The 20,163-nt window shown below is 48.7% G+C and overlaps 1 protein-coding gene and 1 long non-coding RNA gene across 5 annotated transcripts in view; one reads left to right on the plus strand and one right to left on the minus strand.

Annotated features, from left to right (window-relative positions):
• Positions 1 to 1,362: 1,362 nt before the first annotated feature.
• Positions 1,363 to 3,459, minus strand: LOC110301014 (uncharacterized). Its single transcript, XR_002378658.1, has 3 exons — positions 3,429 to 3,459; positions 2,811 to 2,945; positions 1,363 to 1,614 (listed from the first exon to the last, which is right to left on the minus strand). It is a non-coding gene; the product is annotated as an uncharacterized LOC110301014 (long non-coding RNA).
• A 249-nt stretch (positions 3,460 to 3,708) lies between these two features.
• The window catches only part of Dlec1 (DLEC1 cilia and flagella associated protein), a 43,499-nt gene continuing 27,044 nt past the window's right edge, over positions 3,709 to 20,163 (plus strand). For 2 of the 4 annotated variants that reach the window (XM_021173107.3, XM_021173108.3), the window contains exons 1-8: positions 3,710 to 4,195; positions 5,614 to 5,764; positions 9,092 to 9,202; positions 10,905 to 11,092; positions 11,257 to 11,474; positions 13,847 to 13,925; positions 18,281 to 18,368; positions 19,409 to 19,582. In XM_021173107.3, the coding sequence (XP_021028766.1) occupies positions 3,785 to 4,195; positions 5,614 to 5,764; positions 9,092 to 9,202; positions 10,905 to 11,092; positions 11,257 to 11,474; positions 13,847 to 13,925; positions 18,281 to 18,368; positions 19,409 to 19,582 (1,420 nt within the window). In that variant the 5' untranslated portion in view covers positions 3,710 to 3,784. Of the gene's footprint in view, positions 4,196 to 5,613; positions 5,765 to 9,091; positions 9,203 to 10,904; positions 11,093 to 11,256; positions 11,475 to 13,846; positions 13,926 to 18,280; positions 18,369 to 19,408; positions 19,583 to 20,163 lie in introns of all 4 variants that reach the window. The other 2 variants (XM_085828173.1, XM_021173109.3) reach the window with 2 other exon arrangements.

Here is a 20,163-nt window from a genome sequence, read left to right on the forward strand (position 1 = left end):
TTCAAAAGCATATTTAAAATGTCCATATTTAAAATAGCTGAGGAGACGGTCTCAACAGACATGATCTGGGTGTGGTGGTACACACCTTTAATCCCAGCACTTAAGAGGCAGAGGCAGGCAGATTCTTGAGTTTGAGGCCAATATGGTGTATATAATGAGTTCCGGGGCCACGTAGTGAGACACTGCCTCCAACAAGCAAACACATAACGAGAAAACAAAGCAAATGGCTCCTGAGGAACAAAAGCTAAAGCTGACCTCTGGCGTCTGACCTCTGGCCTCCACATGAACCTGCTTACATACAACCACAGTAAATAAAACAAACAAATGCTCAGAAGCACTAATGCCATAGGGCATCTACTGTGACACAATCTTTCTGGGAGTCAAATGCTAAAATTTACATACTGTTGGCTGTGGAATTCTAGCATATTACTCCCCACCCACGTAAATATTGTACAACTATACAAAGTATGTACAAACACAAGCAAAGATCCTCTACTGTGATACAATCTTTCTGGGAGCCAAATGCTAACATTTACATACTGTTGGCTGTGGAATTCTAGCATATTACTCCCCACACACACATATAAATATTAAAAAACTATACAAAGTATGTACAAACACAAGCAAAGATCTTCATGACTGTAGCATTTACAGTAGAACAAAAACCAAAACACACCAAACAAACAAACAAACAAACACAGCCCCTGTAATTTGAGATAGAGTAATTGAAGAAAAGGCCATAACAAATAGTATGGCATTGTGTTTTTAAGTAACAAAAACATATTTTATAGATATCAATGTTTGTATAAGCAGAAAAAAGTAATATCAATATGGTAATCTAATTATCTGGGGGAGAAAAGAGCTGAGAACACTTTTATTAAATAGCAGTTTATTGTCAGTCCTGGGGATTGAACCTGGGGCGCCTTGACTGTCAGGCAAGCGCTCCCTCACTGCCCCACACCTCGGACAATCCCTTCAGTTGTCATTTGAGACCAGATCTTGCTGAGCTGCCCAGGCTGATCTTGAACTCTCTCTGTAGCCTGATCAGACATTGAATTGCAATACTCCTGCCTCCGGTTCCTAAGGAGCTGGGGTGACAAGCCTATGGCATATTGTCTGTTTCCTTTGTGCACTGTTTCAGATTTTGTTTTTGTGACTCATGATTACTTCACGTATGAAAGTAAAAAAAAAAAAAAAAGTGAAAGAAGTGTGTGTGAAAACAAGAGACAGATAAATAAACACAATCACAGGCTGCAGAAGAGACTATGCCATGAACAGAGAGGCTCATCAGGACTTCTCTTCATGCTCACAGAGTCCCCTGGGAAGGTGACTGGACAGACGGACAGATGGACGGATGGACAGTTGGACAGAGAACGGGTGAAGAGAGGACAGTGGAAAGCAAGAGAAGTAGGGGTGACAGGCAGGGAGGGAGTTGTAGAGCCACCTACACGAGGACAGCTGGAGTGGCCTATGCCACCAGAAGGGCTGACGTTGTGAGAGACTTTGGCTTGAACAGGTCAGCTGAGCGAACAGTAAGATGGGACACACAGAGAAGAGCGGTGAGGAACATCTCCGTGACAGGCTCAGCCTCCCTGAGACTTTCTGTGAGGACACCTGGGTAGAGTGGAGAAGCACAGAAGAGCAACAAGAGTCAATTATCCCGATGCCCTGCCGGGCATCTTCCACAGTGGAGCAGCTGCTAGTGACAGGATCCCTCAGTCTGGGGAGACGGTCCCTTATACGAAGGTCACGCCCACTCGGCTACTACTCTGCTACTCTCCCCACAGAAAGCCCCTCCCTGGGAACACTGGGAACCGGATGTGTGTGTGTGTAAAACCATACAGATGGCCTTTCTGCCCATGTTCGTTCCTCTCTCAAGCTCCCCTTACTGCACATTCCAGTTAGCACTAGGAGCAGGCAGTTAGAGAGGAGGCCTGCCATGGTCCTGGAAACTCAGGATATTTGGAGAATGCTCCCAGGGTCTTAGGTACCTAGAGCCGGCCGTGGGCTTTTCACCTGGGTGGGTGAACTCCTTCCCTGCAGGAAAGAATGCAGCAGAGAGGCAGCCAGAGCCTGCTCCTTCCGGGTGCACACCTTAACAAAGCTCTCTGCTTCTCCTACTCTCTGGACAGTAATGTTCCCTCAAAGAACAGATGAGGGGGCCAGCCAAGAGCCACGGAAATGGCTCAGGTCTGTGGTGAACATCCTGGGACTCGACTCAGGAAGTGGGTTCAGGGCTGTAAGGCGAGCAAACTCACACCTAAGTAGAAAGTGACTATTTTGGCATCTGTGTTACTTAGGCAAGGGTATCTGAAGGTACAGAGCTGACAGCATGGTGCACATACATACATATAGGCAAAACACCCATACACATAAAAGAAAAATTAATCTTTTTATTTTTAAAAATATTTATTGTATGTATGTGAGTACACTGTCACTGTCTTCAGACACACCAGAAGATGGCATCAGATCCCATTACAGATGGTTGTGAGTCACCATGTAGTTGCTGGGAATTGAACTCAGGACCTCAGTGCTTATAACCACTGGGCCATCTCTCCAGCCCCCCTTTTTTATTTTATTTTATTTTATTTTATTTTGCTTTTGAGAAAGGGTCTCACTAAATAATCCTGGCTGGCATGGAACTTGCTTTGTAGAGCAGGCTGGCCTCACACTCTGCTAGCCTCTGCCCAGTGAGCGCTGGGATTAAGGTGTGCGGCTCAGCCTCACACCCTCTATTGGCTGGGTTCTCTAGAGGAAAGGAACCAGAACAACAAGTGCACAGTACAAAGGAGGGCAGTAGAATGGCTCACCAACAGTGGCCGTCTGTACTTGCTGATTGCTTGGTACTTAATGCTCCCAGTGAAGGGCTGGAGGATTCCTGGAGAGTCACAGCCCAGGTCTCAAAAGTGACCTCCAACCCAGCCTGAGAGCTTCAGAGTGAGACGCTGTGTCAAAGTAAAAGCAAAAAACAAGGGATTGTTTAAAACAAAACCAACCAAACAATATATGTGAAGAACAGTCTGAGCAAATTAAAATAGGGATGGTGGCACTTAGGTAGTAAGAAACACTGCTTTGTATGCAGTCAGACCGCATAACAGTGAATCTTTTTCTCCATCAAACTTCATAATAAGCCCGTCTCTGAAAAGGGTGATGCTGGGGTTGAAGAGATGGTTCAGCCATTAAGAACCAGGGGAGATGGCTCAGTGGGTAAGAGCACCCGACTGCTCTTCCAAAGGTCCAGAGATCAAATCCCAGCAACCACATGGTGGCTCACAACCATCCGTAACGAGATCTGACTCCCTCTTCTGGTGTGTCTGAAGACAGCTACAGTGTACTTACATATAATCAATAAATAAATCTTTAAAAAAAAAAAAAAAGAACCAGGGGACCAGCGGTTTAGTTCCCAGAACCCATGTCAGGTGGCTTACAATTGCCTAGCAGCTCCGGGAGATCGACCCCCTCTTCTGGCCTCCACGGGCAACGGCACATATATACACACAGAGAGACACACAAAATAAAAATAAAGTTTTACAAAGAAAGTATAGAAGAGACGCTAGCTCTCACAGCGACGTTCGCCTATGTGCAGCCCTCAGGAGGCTAAGGAGGAGGCGGGGGGGGGGGGTGGAATGGTGAGTCTGAGCTAAGCTAGATTACCTAGCTGGACGTTAGGAATGCAAACTTTTAGATGACGACAGTGATGACGCTCTTCTAAAGGAAAAGCTAGACGGAAGAGGCGGAGCCGGAAGCAGAAGTGGGACCGGGAGTCTGCAGCGTCTCTGTTGCCATGGACTCCGAGAGCAAGGAAGAGCAGCAATGCACAGCTTCCTCGGCCGTTATGTCGTCCTTGGAGACCCAGTTTTTGTCTGTCCCACACCAGCTCGAGTCCGCCAGTCTCAGCTGGTCCATAAGGAAGTCCTTGCATTCCTCGACCGTCTTAATGGATGAATGCCATTTCGGCTTCCCTACGCGGTCCCTCCGCGCCGGGTTCCACGCGCTCCCTCCACTCCCGGAGCCGCAGACGCTGCGTCTGCGCCCCGCCTCGCTGCGCACGCAGGAAATCTCACATCTGCTTGCCCGAGTCTTCCGAAACTTGTACACCGCCCAGGTGATCGGAGATGACTTGAGCGACAGTTTGATCAAGGCCCGCGGCAGTGAGGATGCGCGCCACGAGGAGTTCCTTGACCAGCTGCAGCAGGTATAGTGGGTGCATCCCGGTTTACGGTCCGGATGCAGCCGCGCCAAAGTGAAGAACCCTATCCAAACTTGATACATACGCATATAAATGACATCTCCAGCGCCTTTCTCTGCGCACAAGCACATTATATGTTGCAAATATAAACGAAACAACTGGTGCAGACAGATCCAGTCATGGTTAGGCATTTTTGCCCACATTTCTGGGTCAGCAGCGTGGTTTCCTCTTTTGCACTGGGGTCAAGACTGATGATCCTGCCACTTTGTGACCTGCGGTCGAAGACTCCCTTCCCAACTCTCCCCTGTATCTGCCCCTCGGATCTTTCCTTATTCTTTGTCACGCCTTTCTGTCCTTTACTCTCTCTTTAAACGACATGACCTAGCTTCATTCATTCCTTTCTAACACATGCCTACTGTGTGCCATGCTCAATGCTAGGCAGTGAGGATTCAGTAGCCATAAATACTTCGGGAGTGGGGTACACCTCAGTGTTGAGTGCTTGCCTGGCAAGGGTCAGACAAAACCCTCAACCTCCACCAAGGCAAAACAAACAAAACTGTGAAAAAGAAAATATAGGAGTTGGTAAGACGGCTCAGCAGGTAAAAATGCTTGCTGGTAAGCTGTGCTTCCCACCCCCCCACACACAAACTGTTAAGCCCTTCTCCTTGGTGGCAGGATATTGGCAGACCCTGTCTTGGGCAGAATCATGGCAGAATGAGATCAAGCTTGCAGTAAGCAAATTGTTTCCAGAAAACACCGGCCCACCTTACTCCACTTTTCCTCGGGCTTTTCCCCCACCTAACGTTCCCCGAGCCTCAGAGGGAGGAATGCAGGACTCCCACTGATGTCTCAGGACTCAGTGGCACCTGGTTTTCAGTCTTTTGATGGTTATGGATCTCCACAATTGTTGTGAAACGGGGCTTCTCTACCCACAGAAATTGTTGAAAGCACCGGGCTCTCTTGCTCAGAGCACCACACAGCCTCACTGGCTGTTGGTCTTTCCCAGTTCTGTCTACAGAAACACTGCACGGTCTGATGATTAAGCTCACAACCCTGTACTGGGGCTTGAACCCTGCCTCCGTTACATGGCGTTTGTATGACTTGGAGGATCAAGGGAGTTACTTCAGTGAAGAGCCATGAACTGTTGTACCCAAATGGGTTTGCATTTCCCAGTGTGGGCAGCAGCTCTCTTGACTGTGTAACCGAGAGGGAGAGGACTGAGCTTGGCTCTTACTGAGCACACTTGTGGGACTGCCAGTCCCTTCCCGTGACCTCAGAGTTTAGTCTGGTGGGTTGGACCAGAGGGTTTTGATAGTTGTGTAGCTAGCTGTGCTTGGCTGAAAGCCCCGATGTGGAGAGGCACAGGGTGGAGACAAAATGTAGGATCTTGTCAGATTTCCATGCATTTGAATGCCCGTCCGCAGGCGCGAGCCGTCTATAAACAGCGTCTGGATGAAGCCACCATGTTGGAGAGACATATCATGCAGGCCCGTGCACGGGATATTGCAGAAACAGAACACACCACCAAACAGAGCAGACTACAGATCGTGGAGACCCCTGTCAAACTGCCCCCAGGTAGGTGTGAAGTGTGTCTGTCTGTCTGTCCATCCCAGAAGGAGGAAGACCATCATGAGGGCAAGGCTTTTACAGGTCCAGGTCGGGTATGGAAAGAGACTCTTCCAAGATGTGCTAGAGAAACTGACTTGGTGAGGGCTAGAGAGAAGGCTCAGTGGGAAGAGCATGGCCCACTTTTGCAGAGGACCTGAGTTCAATTCCAAGTTCGTAATCACGGATAACTCTACCTCCAGAGGCTCTGATGCCTCTGGCCTTTGTCAGCATTGCTCTCCCTGCCTACCCCATCAAGGCATGCACTCACATGCATACACATACACACATATGTGAACACACATGCACATGTGCATACATGTACACACATGTACATACATGTATACATACAAACACACAGCTGCATACACATACATACACATATACACACATGTATACACACTCTCTTAAAAATCTTTTTTAAAGCTGCCTTGAAGATGTGCAGTGATATGTGTGTAAAATATTATAAAGGAGCCCATTAGTTTATACGCCAGCTTGAAAAACAAAGGCCAAATAACCACCATGACCCCTGCACCCTGGGAGGACGGAGAAGAAGATTTGAAAGGAGGACTGTCCATCCTTCCTTCCTCCCGACACGTGGTCATCATTAAACCTCCTGAAACTAGGCTGGATGGTATCCTTTCGGCATGGTTTTTGTTCCTCACCCAAGTCTTCCTTGCCAAAGGAGGGGTCGGGGCCATCACTTCCAAAATTGCACCTTCTGTTGTTCCAGGATCCATCAGGAAAGGACCCCAGGGAGTTCTGGAAGAAGAGACCATGAGGCCCAAGAAGTAGCTTGTGGGTTATTTACTGGCTATCAGGATTTTTGTCCACTGATTGACCGATTGAATTTTAGTTATTTATACATGTGTATCTACATGGGTCTATGCACATGAATGTAGTACCCACAGAGGCCAGAAGAGGGTGGCAGTTTGTGAGCCACCAGACATGTGCAGGAACAGCAAGCTCCCTTAGCCCTGCCATCTCTCCAGCCAGGCTCTTTTGGAGCAGCCTTCAGATGACGTACTTAGAAACTCCTGCTTCAGGGATGCCAACTGCCATTGTTCATGGAGGCTCCCTGGCCTTTCCTTCTCCAGCCCTGGATACTTTGTACTCAACGCCCTCCGTTTGCCATGCCCAGAGCAGTTTCCGCTTCAAGCTCTGATTGTTAACTTTAGGCCAAATCTCCTGATCCTTGTCAGCACCCATGAGGGCAGATAATATTGCTCACTGTGTCACCTTTATCGCTGGATGCTGGGAATCCACCCCAGGGCTTTAGCATGCCAGGCAGCTACTCTACCAACTGAACTACATCCTGGTCCCTAGAGGAACTTCTAACACAGCACAAGAAGGCTCCCCCCATACGTAGCATTATAGATTTGTGTAAACACAGACTGTAACCCGAAGGGTGCATTCTCTCTTAAAACGTGGGCTTTGCGTGATGGGGGCATGTCAGTGGAGGCTCACTGTTAGCAACACGCGTGCTGCTCTTGGGAGGACGACAGTAACAGATAAAGTTACACACGCACAGGGGCAGAGGGACATGGAAACTCTCAGGCCTTCTCAGTTTGTGTGCCAGTTTTTAATTACTGCAGAGTCCAAAGGGAGCAGATGGCTCAGTGTGTAATGCTTGCTGCCAAGCCTGGCTGACAGAGTTCAAACCTTAGGACCCGCTGATAGGAGGCCAAATGACTCCTGCAAGTTGTCCTCTGATCTCCACACATGCACCGTGGCACCTACAGGCCCCCCACAGACACGCACTAAACAAACAAACACATGTAATTAAAATGCAGCGAAAGTCTGTTTTAACAAAACCACCTTCCTCACGTCTGCCAGAATAAGATCACACCTCCATTATGTCATTTGCCAAAGGTACCCATTTCTAGTTGGTGTTTCTAGACAATAGTGTTATAAACTGTATATATTATATATTAATTGTATTGTATGTTATACAACATAATATGATATATTATAAAATATATCATGTGTTGCGTGTTACATATTATATATTACATATTATATATTATAATGTATGTGTGTGTTTACTATCATTTTTTTGGGTCATCAATTGCAAACATCAACTTCCACTCAACAGTATAAGTGGCTTTCTTTGGTGTGTCATTAGGTCGATATGAGTTGGGTGAAACTATGGTTATTGCTTGCTATAGATCAGGCTCAGCTATTCTCCACGTGGCTTTTATGCTGGTGTCTGAGATGAAGAGACAAGGAAGTTCTTCTCTGCTGATGTCCAGAGTTCACCATACCAGCACATCTCAAACCCTTGCCACCATGATTTGGCCAAAGTGAAAGGCAAAGAGTGACACTGTATTGCCGCAAAAGGCATAGGGACTGCCTAACAACAACTCAGAACTCTTGCCTGGCCTGAGACAAAACACAGGCTGCCTTCCTAACAGTGAACAACCTGAGATACCCCCACACACCTGTATCAAGCTACATGTACACCCCACTCCAAACAATGCAATGAACACCACCACCCCACCCCCAACAATAATTCCCTGCTGCCATATATGTCTTGGAACGTGTCCAAAAACTAGAGGGAGCCTGAGCCAATTTCAGGTCCGTGTATGGTTAAGGTAAACTGTCCTCTAAGTGAAATTTTACAGAAAATTTCCTATGGATCATCTCATTCATAAGCATAGTTAGGCACACAGATGTTTAAAATCAGATGCATCATGGGAAAGGACATGGACAAGAAAGGAAGGTGTGTATAATCCACATCTATCAACGGAAACCGAGACCCACTCACAGGTCACCCCCTGGCCACCAACTCCTCCTCCTGGACTCCACAAAAGAAGCCCTAAACAATAGGCAAGGCCCTTGGGTGCTCTAAATCAGGGAGACCTTACAGTGTGCGGCGTCCCGTCCCCATGTCTCTCTGAATAGAGCTCCTTGCAGCTTTGCTGTTTGTCTTTGCTTTCCAATTCTTTTAATAAGATGCCTGGAACCTGGAAACACCCAGGACTAGCAGTTACACTGTTGCTAGTGACATTGGGAGGGACAGATGTACACAGAGGGGGGAAGAACTGGGGCTTGCGTTGCATCTACCACACTTGATCTCATGCCACCACGGACTCCACATATGGTACCACTTTACCCCAATAAGGCCACGCACAGCTTGGCCCACTTGTCGGCTTCGACTGAGTGGCTGAGAAATCATTGGTTTCTTAAGCCTTCACCACAGGACTCTAAGAATTCACCTGGGAAGTGTAGACTTGGAGCTGGAGGCCTGGGTCCCTGGGTCTGCCTTAATTGCCTCTGTCCCCTTCTCTTCCACAGTGAAGACAGCCTTCAGGTGGTGTCTAGACAGCAAGTTAATGCGAAAACATCACTTAATCTCTACAGAGGACTACTACACTGATCCTGTGCCATTTTGCCCAGCGCCCAAAGGTATCTATCCTCACTCTGGTGGAGCTCCGGGGGTAGGGGGGTAGGGGTGGGGGCGTACCCTCCCCCACTTGCAGCCCAGCTCACCCACTCCTGCTGTAACTTAGTTACTCTCCTGTCCCTTTAGATAGTTGTCACCTTCCTTAGTTCAGTTCCTTCAAGACAAATATTCTATCTCCACCACGTGGAATTTGATGTAACCGGTTGGCTGCCCAGCAGTCAAAAAAAAAAAAAAAAAAAAGTTTAGATGTTGTTAAATGATCCAGCAAAGGAAGGGCAGGAGACTCAGATCAACAACCAGTCAAGTTCCTGAAGCCCGAGGAGAAGAGAAGCTTTTTCAAACATTGAGAAGAATGGGCTAGAGGGACAAAGAGGGAGGGAGGGGAAAACTAAGTGGGGGTGGGGGACAGAGCTGTGATGCTGGGCCCATTTCCTGTAACCAGGAAGGCAAACCCTAAGAGCAAAGGGATGGAAAGCTTGAGTGCAGGCCTACATAGAGTTTGTAAGCATTGCTGGATGGGCGAAGGATCACTGTGAAGCCTGTATGCATGCATCAGTTTTAACCATGCCTGGCAGCAAAGACAAACTCCCAGCAGTCCCAGGGACTGGGGCCCTGCCATGACCTCTTTGGAGCTTTGCAGCTGTCCCTGTTGTGGGGTAGGGACCTGAGAGTGAAGGAAATTGCAGAGTCAGCTGTGCTGAGAGGCTCTGCCACAGCCACTTCAGTACTTTGTTAGTGCCTGGCTGGGAAATACAGACTCTGCTCCCTCCCTGAGCGCTTCCTGGGAATTATGGTAAGACTTGGGCTGGGGCAGCTCTTTACCCTTTTGCTAGTATCAGAAGTCCCCATCTAGCCCAGGGAGCGTGGTCTTAGAGATGTGGAGAAAAAAAAGCAAATGCTGGGTCCTCACATAAGTTTGTTTGTTTGTTCATTTGTTTGTGTTTTAATGTTGCTCACATTAGGGGGTAGAGAGATGGCCCAGATGGTAAAGGCACCTGTCACCAAGGTGACCTGAGTTCGGTCTCCAGGCCTAACTTCCGAAAGTTGCCCTCTGACCTTCACACATGTAGGAAGAAATGTGCATGGTTAAATTCCCAGAACCCAGAAGGCAGCTCATGACTGTCTAAGTTCAATTCTAGAGGATGTGACACCTTCAACACCAATGCACATAAAATAAAAATTAAATTATTTTTAAACATTGCTCACACTTGGGGTAGGTGCTTAGCAATGATTTGCTTGTTTTTGTCAATTAGCCATGCTGGAAAACAGAGCTATTTTAACCACTAGCCCTATGTCTGTCTGTCTGTCTGTCTGTCTGTCTCTCTTTATAAGAGTGTCCTTTTTTTTCAGATTTATTTATTTTATTTATATGAGTATACTGTAGCTGTCTTTAGACACATCAGAAGAGCACATTAGATCCCATTACAGATGGTTATGAGTCACCATGTGGTTGCTGGGAATTGAACTCAGGACCTCTGGAAGAGCAGTCAATGCTCTTAACCACTGAGCCATCTCTCCAGCCCTAGCCCTATGTCTCAAACACATGGAATAAGTCCTAGGAATAACTCATGCATTGAACAGCAATATCTGGTGTTACGAGCCTGAAGGCTTTGAGGAGCATGTGACCTGACTGTGGCTCTGGTGGCTTTCCTTGCTCACATTAGAAACATGCCCTAACTAACGTGTGTTTCCTCGGTGCCACAGACAAATCCACCCTTGGATGTTCAAAGCTGACGTTTAGCTGTGAGCAGCGTTTCCTGCGCAAGTCAGAGCTGGACAGGGAGGCTGAGGAGCACTGCAGGCAGCTCGCAGTGTGTGGCGACTTTGAGTACACTGTGGACAGCTTGGGCTCCATCTCGAAGGCCAAAGAGAGGACCAAAGATTCTGTCAAGGTTAGAACTGAGCTATGTTGGGGCACTGGGTGCAGGGAGGCGGTGAGAGGAAAGGAACCCGGACAACCTGCCCTGCCGTCTGTGGTTCGTGCAGTTGACCAAGAGGGCAACAAGCCCCAATGTCCTCTTGCCTGTTACTAACTGTGCTTTCCTGTGCTTCCAAGAAGCCATGCATGCCAAAGAATAAGAGGTGGATGGAGCACCTGCAGGTGCCGCAGAGAGCCCTGGACAGACGGCTGCTCGCCAGGATGGAGAACAGGAATCACTTCCTGAAAAACCCTCGGTTTTTCCCGCCTAACACTCCACACGGAGGCAAGTCTCTCATCATCCCTTCAAGCAAGCCAGAGAGAAGAGCATCCCTGAATGCAGAGCCAGAGTGGAGGTGAGTTCTTCCCTCGGAGTCCGAGGAAACCTGAGCTTTGGCGTGAGCCGGGGGAAGGCTCTGGATCTGGTCTAAGGAGGTCCCCAGGAACATTCACAGACACCTACCGTTGTGCTTCACCAGGATCCTAGGCGATGCTCAATCCAGCCAACCCGACAGTGATAGTAGACCACTGTGTAAGGGATTCACATGTCTTGGGTAATAACAATATTAAACATCTTCTTAGTTATGTGTACTTAAGGCATGTTTCGGTAAATCTCCAATGCCAATAAGCCCATGCAGGGAAAATACAACTCAATTAATATGAAGATAAGCTGCGAGCCTAGCTACTCTATTCTCCGTCTATGAAATCCCTTGTAACTTGCAGTTTCTCTAGGCCACGTGCTCCATCTTCCTTCCAACTTCTCTCTACTTCCTCTCCTTCTTTCCCCTCCTTTCTCTCTCCCTCTCTCTCTCTCTCTCTCTCTCTCTCTCTCTCTCTCTAAAACTTTCAGCCCCACCTTTCCCTTTCACTGACTAGTCACTGGCCCTAGCCTTTATTTTACAAGTTAAAATGGGGAGAAGGTTCACGTGAAGTCACCTGAATACGTGATTCACTCCTTGTCCGAGGTAGCCCCTCTTGGGGAAGCGGAGTTAGCATCAAACTACACACAGCACCAGAGCAGTGCACAACAGAGACAAACTGTGATTCTTCTGTTCTTTAAGAGACAAATGTGAGGGCTGGAGAGATGACTCAGCGGTTAAGAGCACTGTCTGCTCTTCCAGAGGTCCTGAGTTCAATTCCCAGCAACCACATGGTGGCTCACAACCATCTGTAATGAGAGCTTGTGCCCTTTTCTGGCCTGCAGGATACATGCAAGCAGAATGCTGTATACATAATAAATAAATCTTTGAGGAAAAAAAGAGAGACAAATGTGTCTTTGGCCACATTTCAGTAATTGTCTTAAAGGAATGAGTTGCTTTCGTACCGTTAACACTATTAATGTATCTTTTATAAAGAAAAATTGTAAGTGTTTAACGTGTAGTTTATTATATGGCCATTATAGGTCAATTATAACACCACAGACATGGCATAGTCTCATGGGACCCCCATCCCCACATGGATTTGACTCAAGGAAAATCTCTCTTCCTCCAACCCTCCACTCACTTCTTCACCCCAGCGAATTTGAAACAAATCACACTCGCTTCCTTTCATCTATGAGTTCGATGTGTCTCCAAGTATGAGATATAATCACACTAATGAATAAAAAAGTTCAAAGACTGATAGCTGGGGCCCAGAGAATGGCTCGGTAGGCATGAGTGGCTGCTGCGCAAATATGGGGACCTGAGTTTAAATCCCAGTCACGCACATCAAAATCTGGGCCTGCGCCTGTAACTCCGGTGTTTGGGAGTGAGTGGAGACAGGGGGATCCCAAGAGCTCACTGAGCAGCTGGCTTTACTGAAGCAGCAATCTTCATGTGGAGACCCTGTCTCCACAGAACAAGGCAAAGAATAAGGGAACACCATCCCCACCCCACCCCACCCCCGGCCTCCCCTAGCTGAATGCAGGCACACCCGTGTGTACCCCACACCTTACCCCTCCCACTCAGGCGAGGTGCAGCCACACAAATTTAAAAGAAATAAAGGAAAACTGTATTAAAAATCCCCCAAAACATGTTGTTATTTAAGCTCCTAGAATCTCCTTATGCATATTGAAGATTCTAGAAGTAGCCCAATATACTTGTCTTCACAAAACATGGATCGTGCTTTAAAATTATTATTTTATGGTTAATTTCTATTTTTGGTTCTGAGCCCAGCCACTGATGGCTGAGCCATTTCTCCACCCTCTCTCCAGCTGCCAAGTGCGGGAGGACTGGAGTGCTCCTCTCACTCAGCCCTTCCCTTCAACAGACTCCAGCCTTTGAGGTTAATTTTTTTTTTAATTATGTGGGGGTGTGGGGAATACAAGGAGTCCATCTGATCCCTGTCCCTGGAGCTGGGGCTATAGGTGGTTGAGCTACCTGATGTCGTGGGTACAGGGAACCAAGCTTGGGCCGTCAGAAGAGCAGTAAGTGTTCTTAGCCACTGAGCCATCTTTTCAGCCCTAAAATTTTCTGTAACCTGCTTAGTAAACATCAACCAGAAAATCCAACAAACAGTCTGCTGTGAACACCTTTGACCGCGTAAATGAGTTTATGTCTTTACTTTTCAGTTTTCCGAGAGAGGGGGTAGAGTAGCCAAGGCAGGCCTTGAACTTCTGATGGCGCTGCCTCCACCTCCCAAGAGCTGGGACTATAGGAATGTGCCACCGCATCCCGCTGTCTGAATGAGTCACTGCTTTCGACTGCGTCAGACAGATGATGAAGCTCACAGCCTTTCTCCCTTCCCACAGCTGTACAGACGCCCCCGTGTTCCTGGCGAAGCCATCAGTTGGATTTTTCACCGATTACGAAATTGGACCCGTTTACGAGGTAGAGCCCTTGCTTCTTTACATGGTGGGATGTCTGAACCACGCAAGAAAGCCGGGAAAGCCTAATGCGCATGCGCGCACCGGTCACCCAGCTTCCGGAGCTGCTCAGTGCGGCTTTCCATGCGACTTCGCCTCTGGAGTCTGTGGAAGGAGGCAAAGGCAGCACTGGCATACGTGTCGCTAGCTAGCACGTGGGACTTAAGCTGAGTGAGAGGAGCACTCCAGTCCTCCGGTGCTTGGGAGCTGGAGAGAGGGTGGGAGTTAGAAGCCAGACTGAGCCACATGAGAACAAACCAGTCCAAAGAGATGGCTCAGCAGTGCTTACTGCTCTTGCGGAGGACCTAAGATAGAATCCCAGACTCTACTTCAGTTGGATCCTAACTTCCTGTAACTCTCCAGATGATTCCAATAGCTCTGACCTCCACGGGCACCCACACTCACGTGCATATACCCTCTGACGCACATGCACGCACGTGCACACACACATAACATTTTTAAAGTCATAAAGACGATATATGCATTGATATTTGTATACGAATGAAAATAACCCGCCTCATAGCTGCATTATATAGCTTCTATTCCTTGTAAATAAAGAAAGAGGGAAGGCTAGAATGACTTTGATGACGCTGGGTTGTAGTGGAGGTACAAGCATGGGCTTATGATCTTAATAAGCATGTAGACTGGGTTCAGTGGGTAAAGTGTCGGCTGTTCAAGCCTGAGAACCCGATTTGCTATCTCCAGCACCCGTGTGAAAAGCCAGGCACGGTGGTGCAGACCTGTAATCCCAGCGTTGGGAGGTGGAGGCAGGAGGATCCTGGGGGCTCACTGACCAGACAGCCTAGCCCCGTCAGTGAGTGCTGGGTTCAGCACGAGATCCTGTGCCAAAAGGTAGATGGAGAACCATAGGCAAAAACGCCCGGTGCTGACTCCTGGTCTCTAAAGATGCAGGGGTGCACACGTAAATCCATCCACACATGAGTATACATGTAAATCCCTCCACACACACGGGTATACACACACTCGTGTATACTCCATCTACACACATGTATACACGTATAACCCATCTACACACTTGACAAAACAAAAGGCTCCCAAGAAACGGTACTTAAGCTTGAGCTCTGGCCTTCACGTGTAAGTACAGACGCAGCACACGCTCCTTGAAATACTCAGCGCTCCTGCATGTACACCCACACAGACACCCACACATACGCACCATGAAAGATGCGTGCGCACACAGCATAAGTACAGATGTACTGGCAAGCACCCCTACTTTACTCCCTAGCTTTACCCACAGACACAGAGGAAAGTAATGTCGCCCTGGTAGTGGGTAGCACATGTACTATCTAGATTTAAGTTCTTAAGTCCTGCTTCCCACTGCAAGGAAGTAACAGGGCCAGAGATGTGTCTCAGCGCTTGTCGAGCACGTGTGATACCCAGCGTTTTATAAAACTAGCCACGGTGGTGCTGCCAGGACTGGGCGGTGGAGGCAACCTGAGTGGGGTATGTGAGAAGGGAAAAAAAGGAGCCAGAAATCTTCGAAGCACCAGTTGACCCTGGAGTTGAGGCAGGGAAAATTCAAGGGGAGCCTAACGTGTCAGAGGTGCTGTGGCAGCAGTGTGTGAGTGTGCCCTGACACCGCGGCCCAGACAGTCCTGTCTTACAGCTGAGCACTGGGTATGGCCAGTGTCCAGCCCAGATTCAGAGGGCAGCGGGCTCCGGGAGAGGCCAGTTTATGGAGTCAGCCTTGTTAAGAGCCCCTGCTACTTCTGGGCGTCTAGGAAGAGATTTTCAGGTTAGCAGACTGGATGAACTACTGCTAAGTACACAGCTAGAAAACTCCGCACCAGGGAAGGAAAGGAACTAGAATCTGCTTCTTACTCAGCGTGCTCTGTCTCTCCGTATCTGTCTCTGTATCCCTCTGTCTCTCTGTATCTCTCTGTCTGTCTGTCTCTCTCTCTGTGCTTGCTTGCTCATGCATGTATGTATACGTGTGAAAGTGTATGTATATGTATGTGTGCATATATGTGTGTGTATGCATGTGCATGAATGTGTGTGAATGTCCGTGTGCCTGTGTGTAAATGTCTGTGTGCCTGTGTGTGAATGTGTGTGTGTGTGTGTGTGTGTATGTGTGTATGTGTGGGGGTGAATGTGTGTCTATGTCTGTGTGCATGTATGTGAATGTGTGTGTCTGAATGTGTGTATGTGTGTGAATGTGTTTGTGCATGTGTGTGAACATGTGTGTGCACATATGTGTATATGTGTGTGGAAGTGTGTGTGTATATGTGTGTGAATGGGTGTGTGCATGTGTGTGAATGGGCGTGTGCATAGTCATGAGGTCAGGCTTGGATGCTGTTTCTCAGAAGCCATCACCCTGAGGCCAGGTCCTCGAGTTTGCACAAGCTCTTTACTGATGGAACGATCTCCCAGGCCCTGGGTAGTTTCCCCCTTCGCTGATTGAACTGTTTGAGGAGACCCAGAGCAGATGCTTGGTAAACAGTGTGGTCAGCCTCATCATCTGCAAATTTCACATCACATGGAGTCAATCAACAGTAATGCTGAAAAAGTATGTATGTGTGTTTGTGTGTACACACGTGTGTAAACTCTAAGTTCAAGCCAAACTTGAACGTCTTCTGTGCTGAGCACTGAGATGAACCCCATGGATGAGGTGATGTGTGACCCCTGCTGCCTTGTCCCACCGTCTCACCTTGAGTGAGCCTTGCTCATGTCCCACAGGTTCACCTTGAGTGAGCCTTGCTTGTGTCTCGAGTAGTGAAGCCCACTATGCCCCATCTACACTGGTCACTTGGAGCTCGTTTCTTGTCCCCTCAGTAACACGGGGTAAGAACGATTAATGTAGCATTTACTGTGTGTTATGAGTAGTGTGCACATATGGTTTCAAGTGTATGAGAGGCTCTACATGAGGCTCTAGCTCCTTTTCTGCTGCACAGATAGAAACACTTGGGCCCAAAGGAACATAGAGAAAGCTTTACTCAGCTTATAATTCCATACCCTGAGAAGTCAAAGTAGGAACCAAGAAACAGGTCACTCCAGGTTCACAGTCATGAGCCGAGAGGAACAGATGTGCTCAGGCTGCCTGCTTGCTCGCTTCTTTTCTTCCTTCTGGTTTATTTATTCTAGTTATATGAGTACACTGTTGCTATCTTCAGGCACACCAGAAGAGGGCATCAGATCCCATTACATGATGGTTGTGAGCCATCATGTGGTTGCTGGGAATTGAACTCAGGACCTTTGGAAAGGCAGTCGGTGCTCTTAAACCACTGAGCCTTCTCTCCAGCCTGCCTGCTTGCTTTCCTCTAGCTCTCTCCTATCCTGTACAGCTCAGGATCCCCTGCCTAGAGAACAGTGCCACCCACTAGGCTAGGTCTTTCTTCATCAACTAACAATGGAGACAATCCTCCAAAGACATGCCTACAGGCCAACCTGGTCTAAATAACTCCTCACTGAGACTCTTCCCAGAGGAATTTAGGTTGTATGAGGTTGACATCTGAAACAGACCAGCTCAGTAGGCTGTGTGTAAATACTGTGCTTAACAGTCTACAGATTTGGGTTCCTGCTGGCTTCTTGAGTTAACTCCAATCCCATTGAGCACTGAAGGTCAGGATGACTGTAGCTTATCTTTTTAAACACCCCCAAAAAGCAACTCCAGTATTCATTTTACTTTTTATTTTTAACTGGGGGAGAAGAGCTTTAAAAAACTTCTTCACTCAGGGCCCATCTTCGTAACCCATGCTGGACTATAACTCACTACACAGCCCAGGCTGGCCTGACACTCATGGCAGTCCTTTGGCCTTGGCCTGCCAAGTGCCAGGAATACAGGTGCTTGTCACCATGCACAGTTTTGTATTTTAATTTTACTATGGAATTGTCCCCATGAGCCCATCACCCCACTTCAGTAATATCCAGCATACGACCAAGCTTATTTCTTTCAGAACCCTCTTCCTTCTCATCTCATTTGAATTTGGGGTGGTGAGGTGGCTCAGTGGATGAAGGTTCTTGCCAACAAGCCTGACAGCCTGAGTTCTATCACAGAAGCTACAGAAGGGGAGAACTGACTCTTATGAGCTGTCCTCTGATGTCCAAACAAGTACACACACTCATACACACACCCTCACAAACTTGCACACTCACAAACACACTGACACACTCATACACTCACAAACGCACTCATACATGCTCACACACACTCACATGCACACTCACACACACACACTCACAGAAAGAGAAATCAACCAACCAAACCAGTCTGCCAGTTAATAACTCTTGACCTCATGCCATGCACCATTGGATGGCCGAAAGCACGCCCCTTCATTTGCCACGCCCCCTTCCATTGTGCAGATGGTGATTGCTCTGCAGAACACCACCTCCACCAGCCGATTCCTGCGTGTCCTCCCACCGTCCTCTCCGTACTTCGCTCTGGGACTTGGTAAGTTTGCTACAGGGGCAGTCTACCCTGCCTCATGATGATGTGCTCGGCCTAGGCCTCCCTCCTTCGGCTGTCCCCGTGGTCCCTCACACTCAGTCCACAGCCCCTCTCCTCCCTCCCATCGAGGTTCCAGAGTCTTGCCGGCATCCCTGCCCTCCTCACCTTGCTCAGGGCATGGGTTCTGCCAGCTTGCCACCCTTCACGCCGTGCCTGCCCTTGACCAGGTACTCTGCATTGCTCACGTCACCATGGCAACCTTTCAGCCAGCCTCCCAGCTTTACTGTCTGCCCCGTCTCCAGGCCTCTGGTCTTGGTCAGGTGTGGTGGCCCCCACTTGTAATCCCAGCACTTGGAAGGCAAAGGGAGAAGGTGTGACACAAATCTGAGGCCAGTGTAGGTGACGAGTACCCTTCTAACCAAAAAACCAAACCCTTTGCCGCTCAAATGCACCATTCTCAAAGCTGTGCCCACAAGATAATCTCTATGGCACAGGGCCAGATAGCCTCCATTCATACAGCCATTCCTCATGAGCCTTCTCACTCCTGCTTGGACCTTGATGTTGTTACTTATGTGTGCCCTCCCCCCCCCCGCCTCCATGCCCCAGGCAGCTCAGCCTGGCCTTGGTCCAGCTGTGGTCCGTGTCTGTTGCATGACTTTTCCTGGGGAGATGTGAGCCAGCATCCCATCACCCCAGAAAGGCCCCAGGGACAGTTAAGTAACCATTCCAACCAAGTTGCACTTGGTGAACCTGTGAGTTTGCTGAGGTTTCTCCTGGGCTCACAAATGAGGAGCTCCTCCTCACAGGCATCTGTGAGGGAGGGAGAGAGAGTCTCCCTCAGTGATGGCTCCCTGCTTATCTAACCTCACAGGGGCGGGGCGGGGCTCATAAATCTTATAGCTTGTAAGAGGTTCCCAAGCCTTATGGGGGGCTCTCTCTTCCCTCCAGAGCAAATATTCAATGTGGCAGAAATAGATACACTGTAACAATCCCAGGTGGATCAGCCCCAGCCCTGACGGTCCTTCATCCTCATTGGTCAACAGGGATGTTCCCAGGAAAAGGCGGGATAGTGGCTCCCGGGATGACCTGCCAGTACATCGTCCAGTTCATCCCGGACTGTCTTGGCGATTTTGATGATTTCATTTTGGTGGAGACGCAGTCTCCCCACACGCTGGTAATCCCCCTGCAGGCCCGGAGACCACCGCCAGTGCTGACCTGTGAGTGAGTGTGTGCGCTGCACCTTCAGTGGGGTCCAGCTAGGCCTGGGGAGCTCCTGTCAGCATCTTAAGGGGCGGGCAGCATCTTAGCAGTCCCTGGAAGTGGCCCAGATCTTGTGTCTCTTGGGCAGAGGCTTCAGGGTCCTGAAAGGAACCTTCCAGCAGCTTCTACCGCAGCAGGCCTCCATTCTTCTGTCCACAGGGGCTGAGGCTGTAGGGGAAGGTGTTTCTGGGCACCCAGAGGAAATATCTGAAGACATTGACTCTGTTGCTAGGGGAGGGAGGAAGACTTCCTTAGGAAAGCCAACCTCAGCTGGTCCCTCCTGGGTGTGAGCTCCTGCAGCTGCACCTAGCCCCTCCTCCTATTTGATCTACAACACACACACACACACACACACACACACACACCCCACACACACCCAGACCATGTTGGGTCTCCCTGGCTACGACTGTCATGTGACCTGGCAGCACCCTGGACAGAGCCCAAGGGATTCTGGTCAGGCCATGCCCCATTTATCCTTCCTGCTCAGTGTGGTGATCTGCTCTGAGCTCCTTCTGGACCTCAGAAAGAACGATGGCAG

Source organism: Mus caroli, unplaced genomic scaffold (assembly GCF_978045245.1).
Source record: "Mus caroli unplaced genomic scaffold, Mus_caroli_1 scaffold_11, whole genome shotgun sequence".
Classification (NCBI taxonomy): domain Eukaryota; kingdom Metazoa; phylum Chordata; class Mammalia; order Rodentia; family Muridae; genus Mus; species Mus caroli.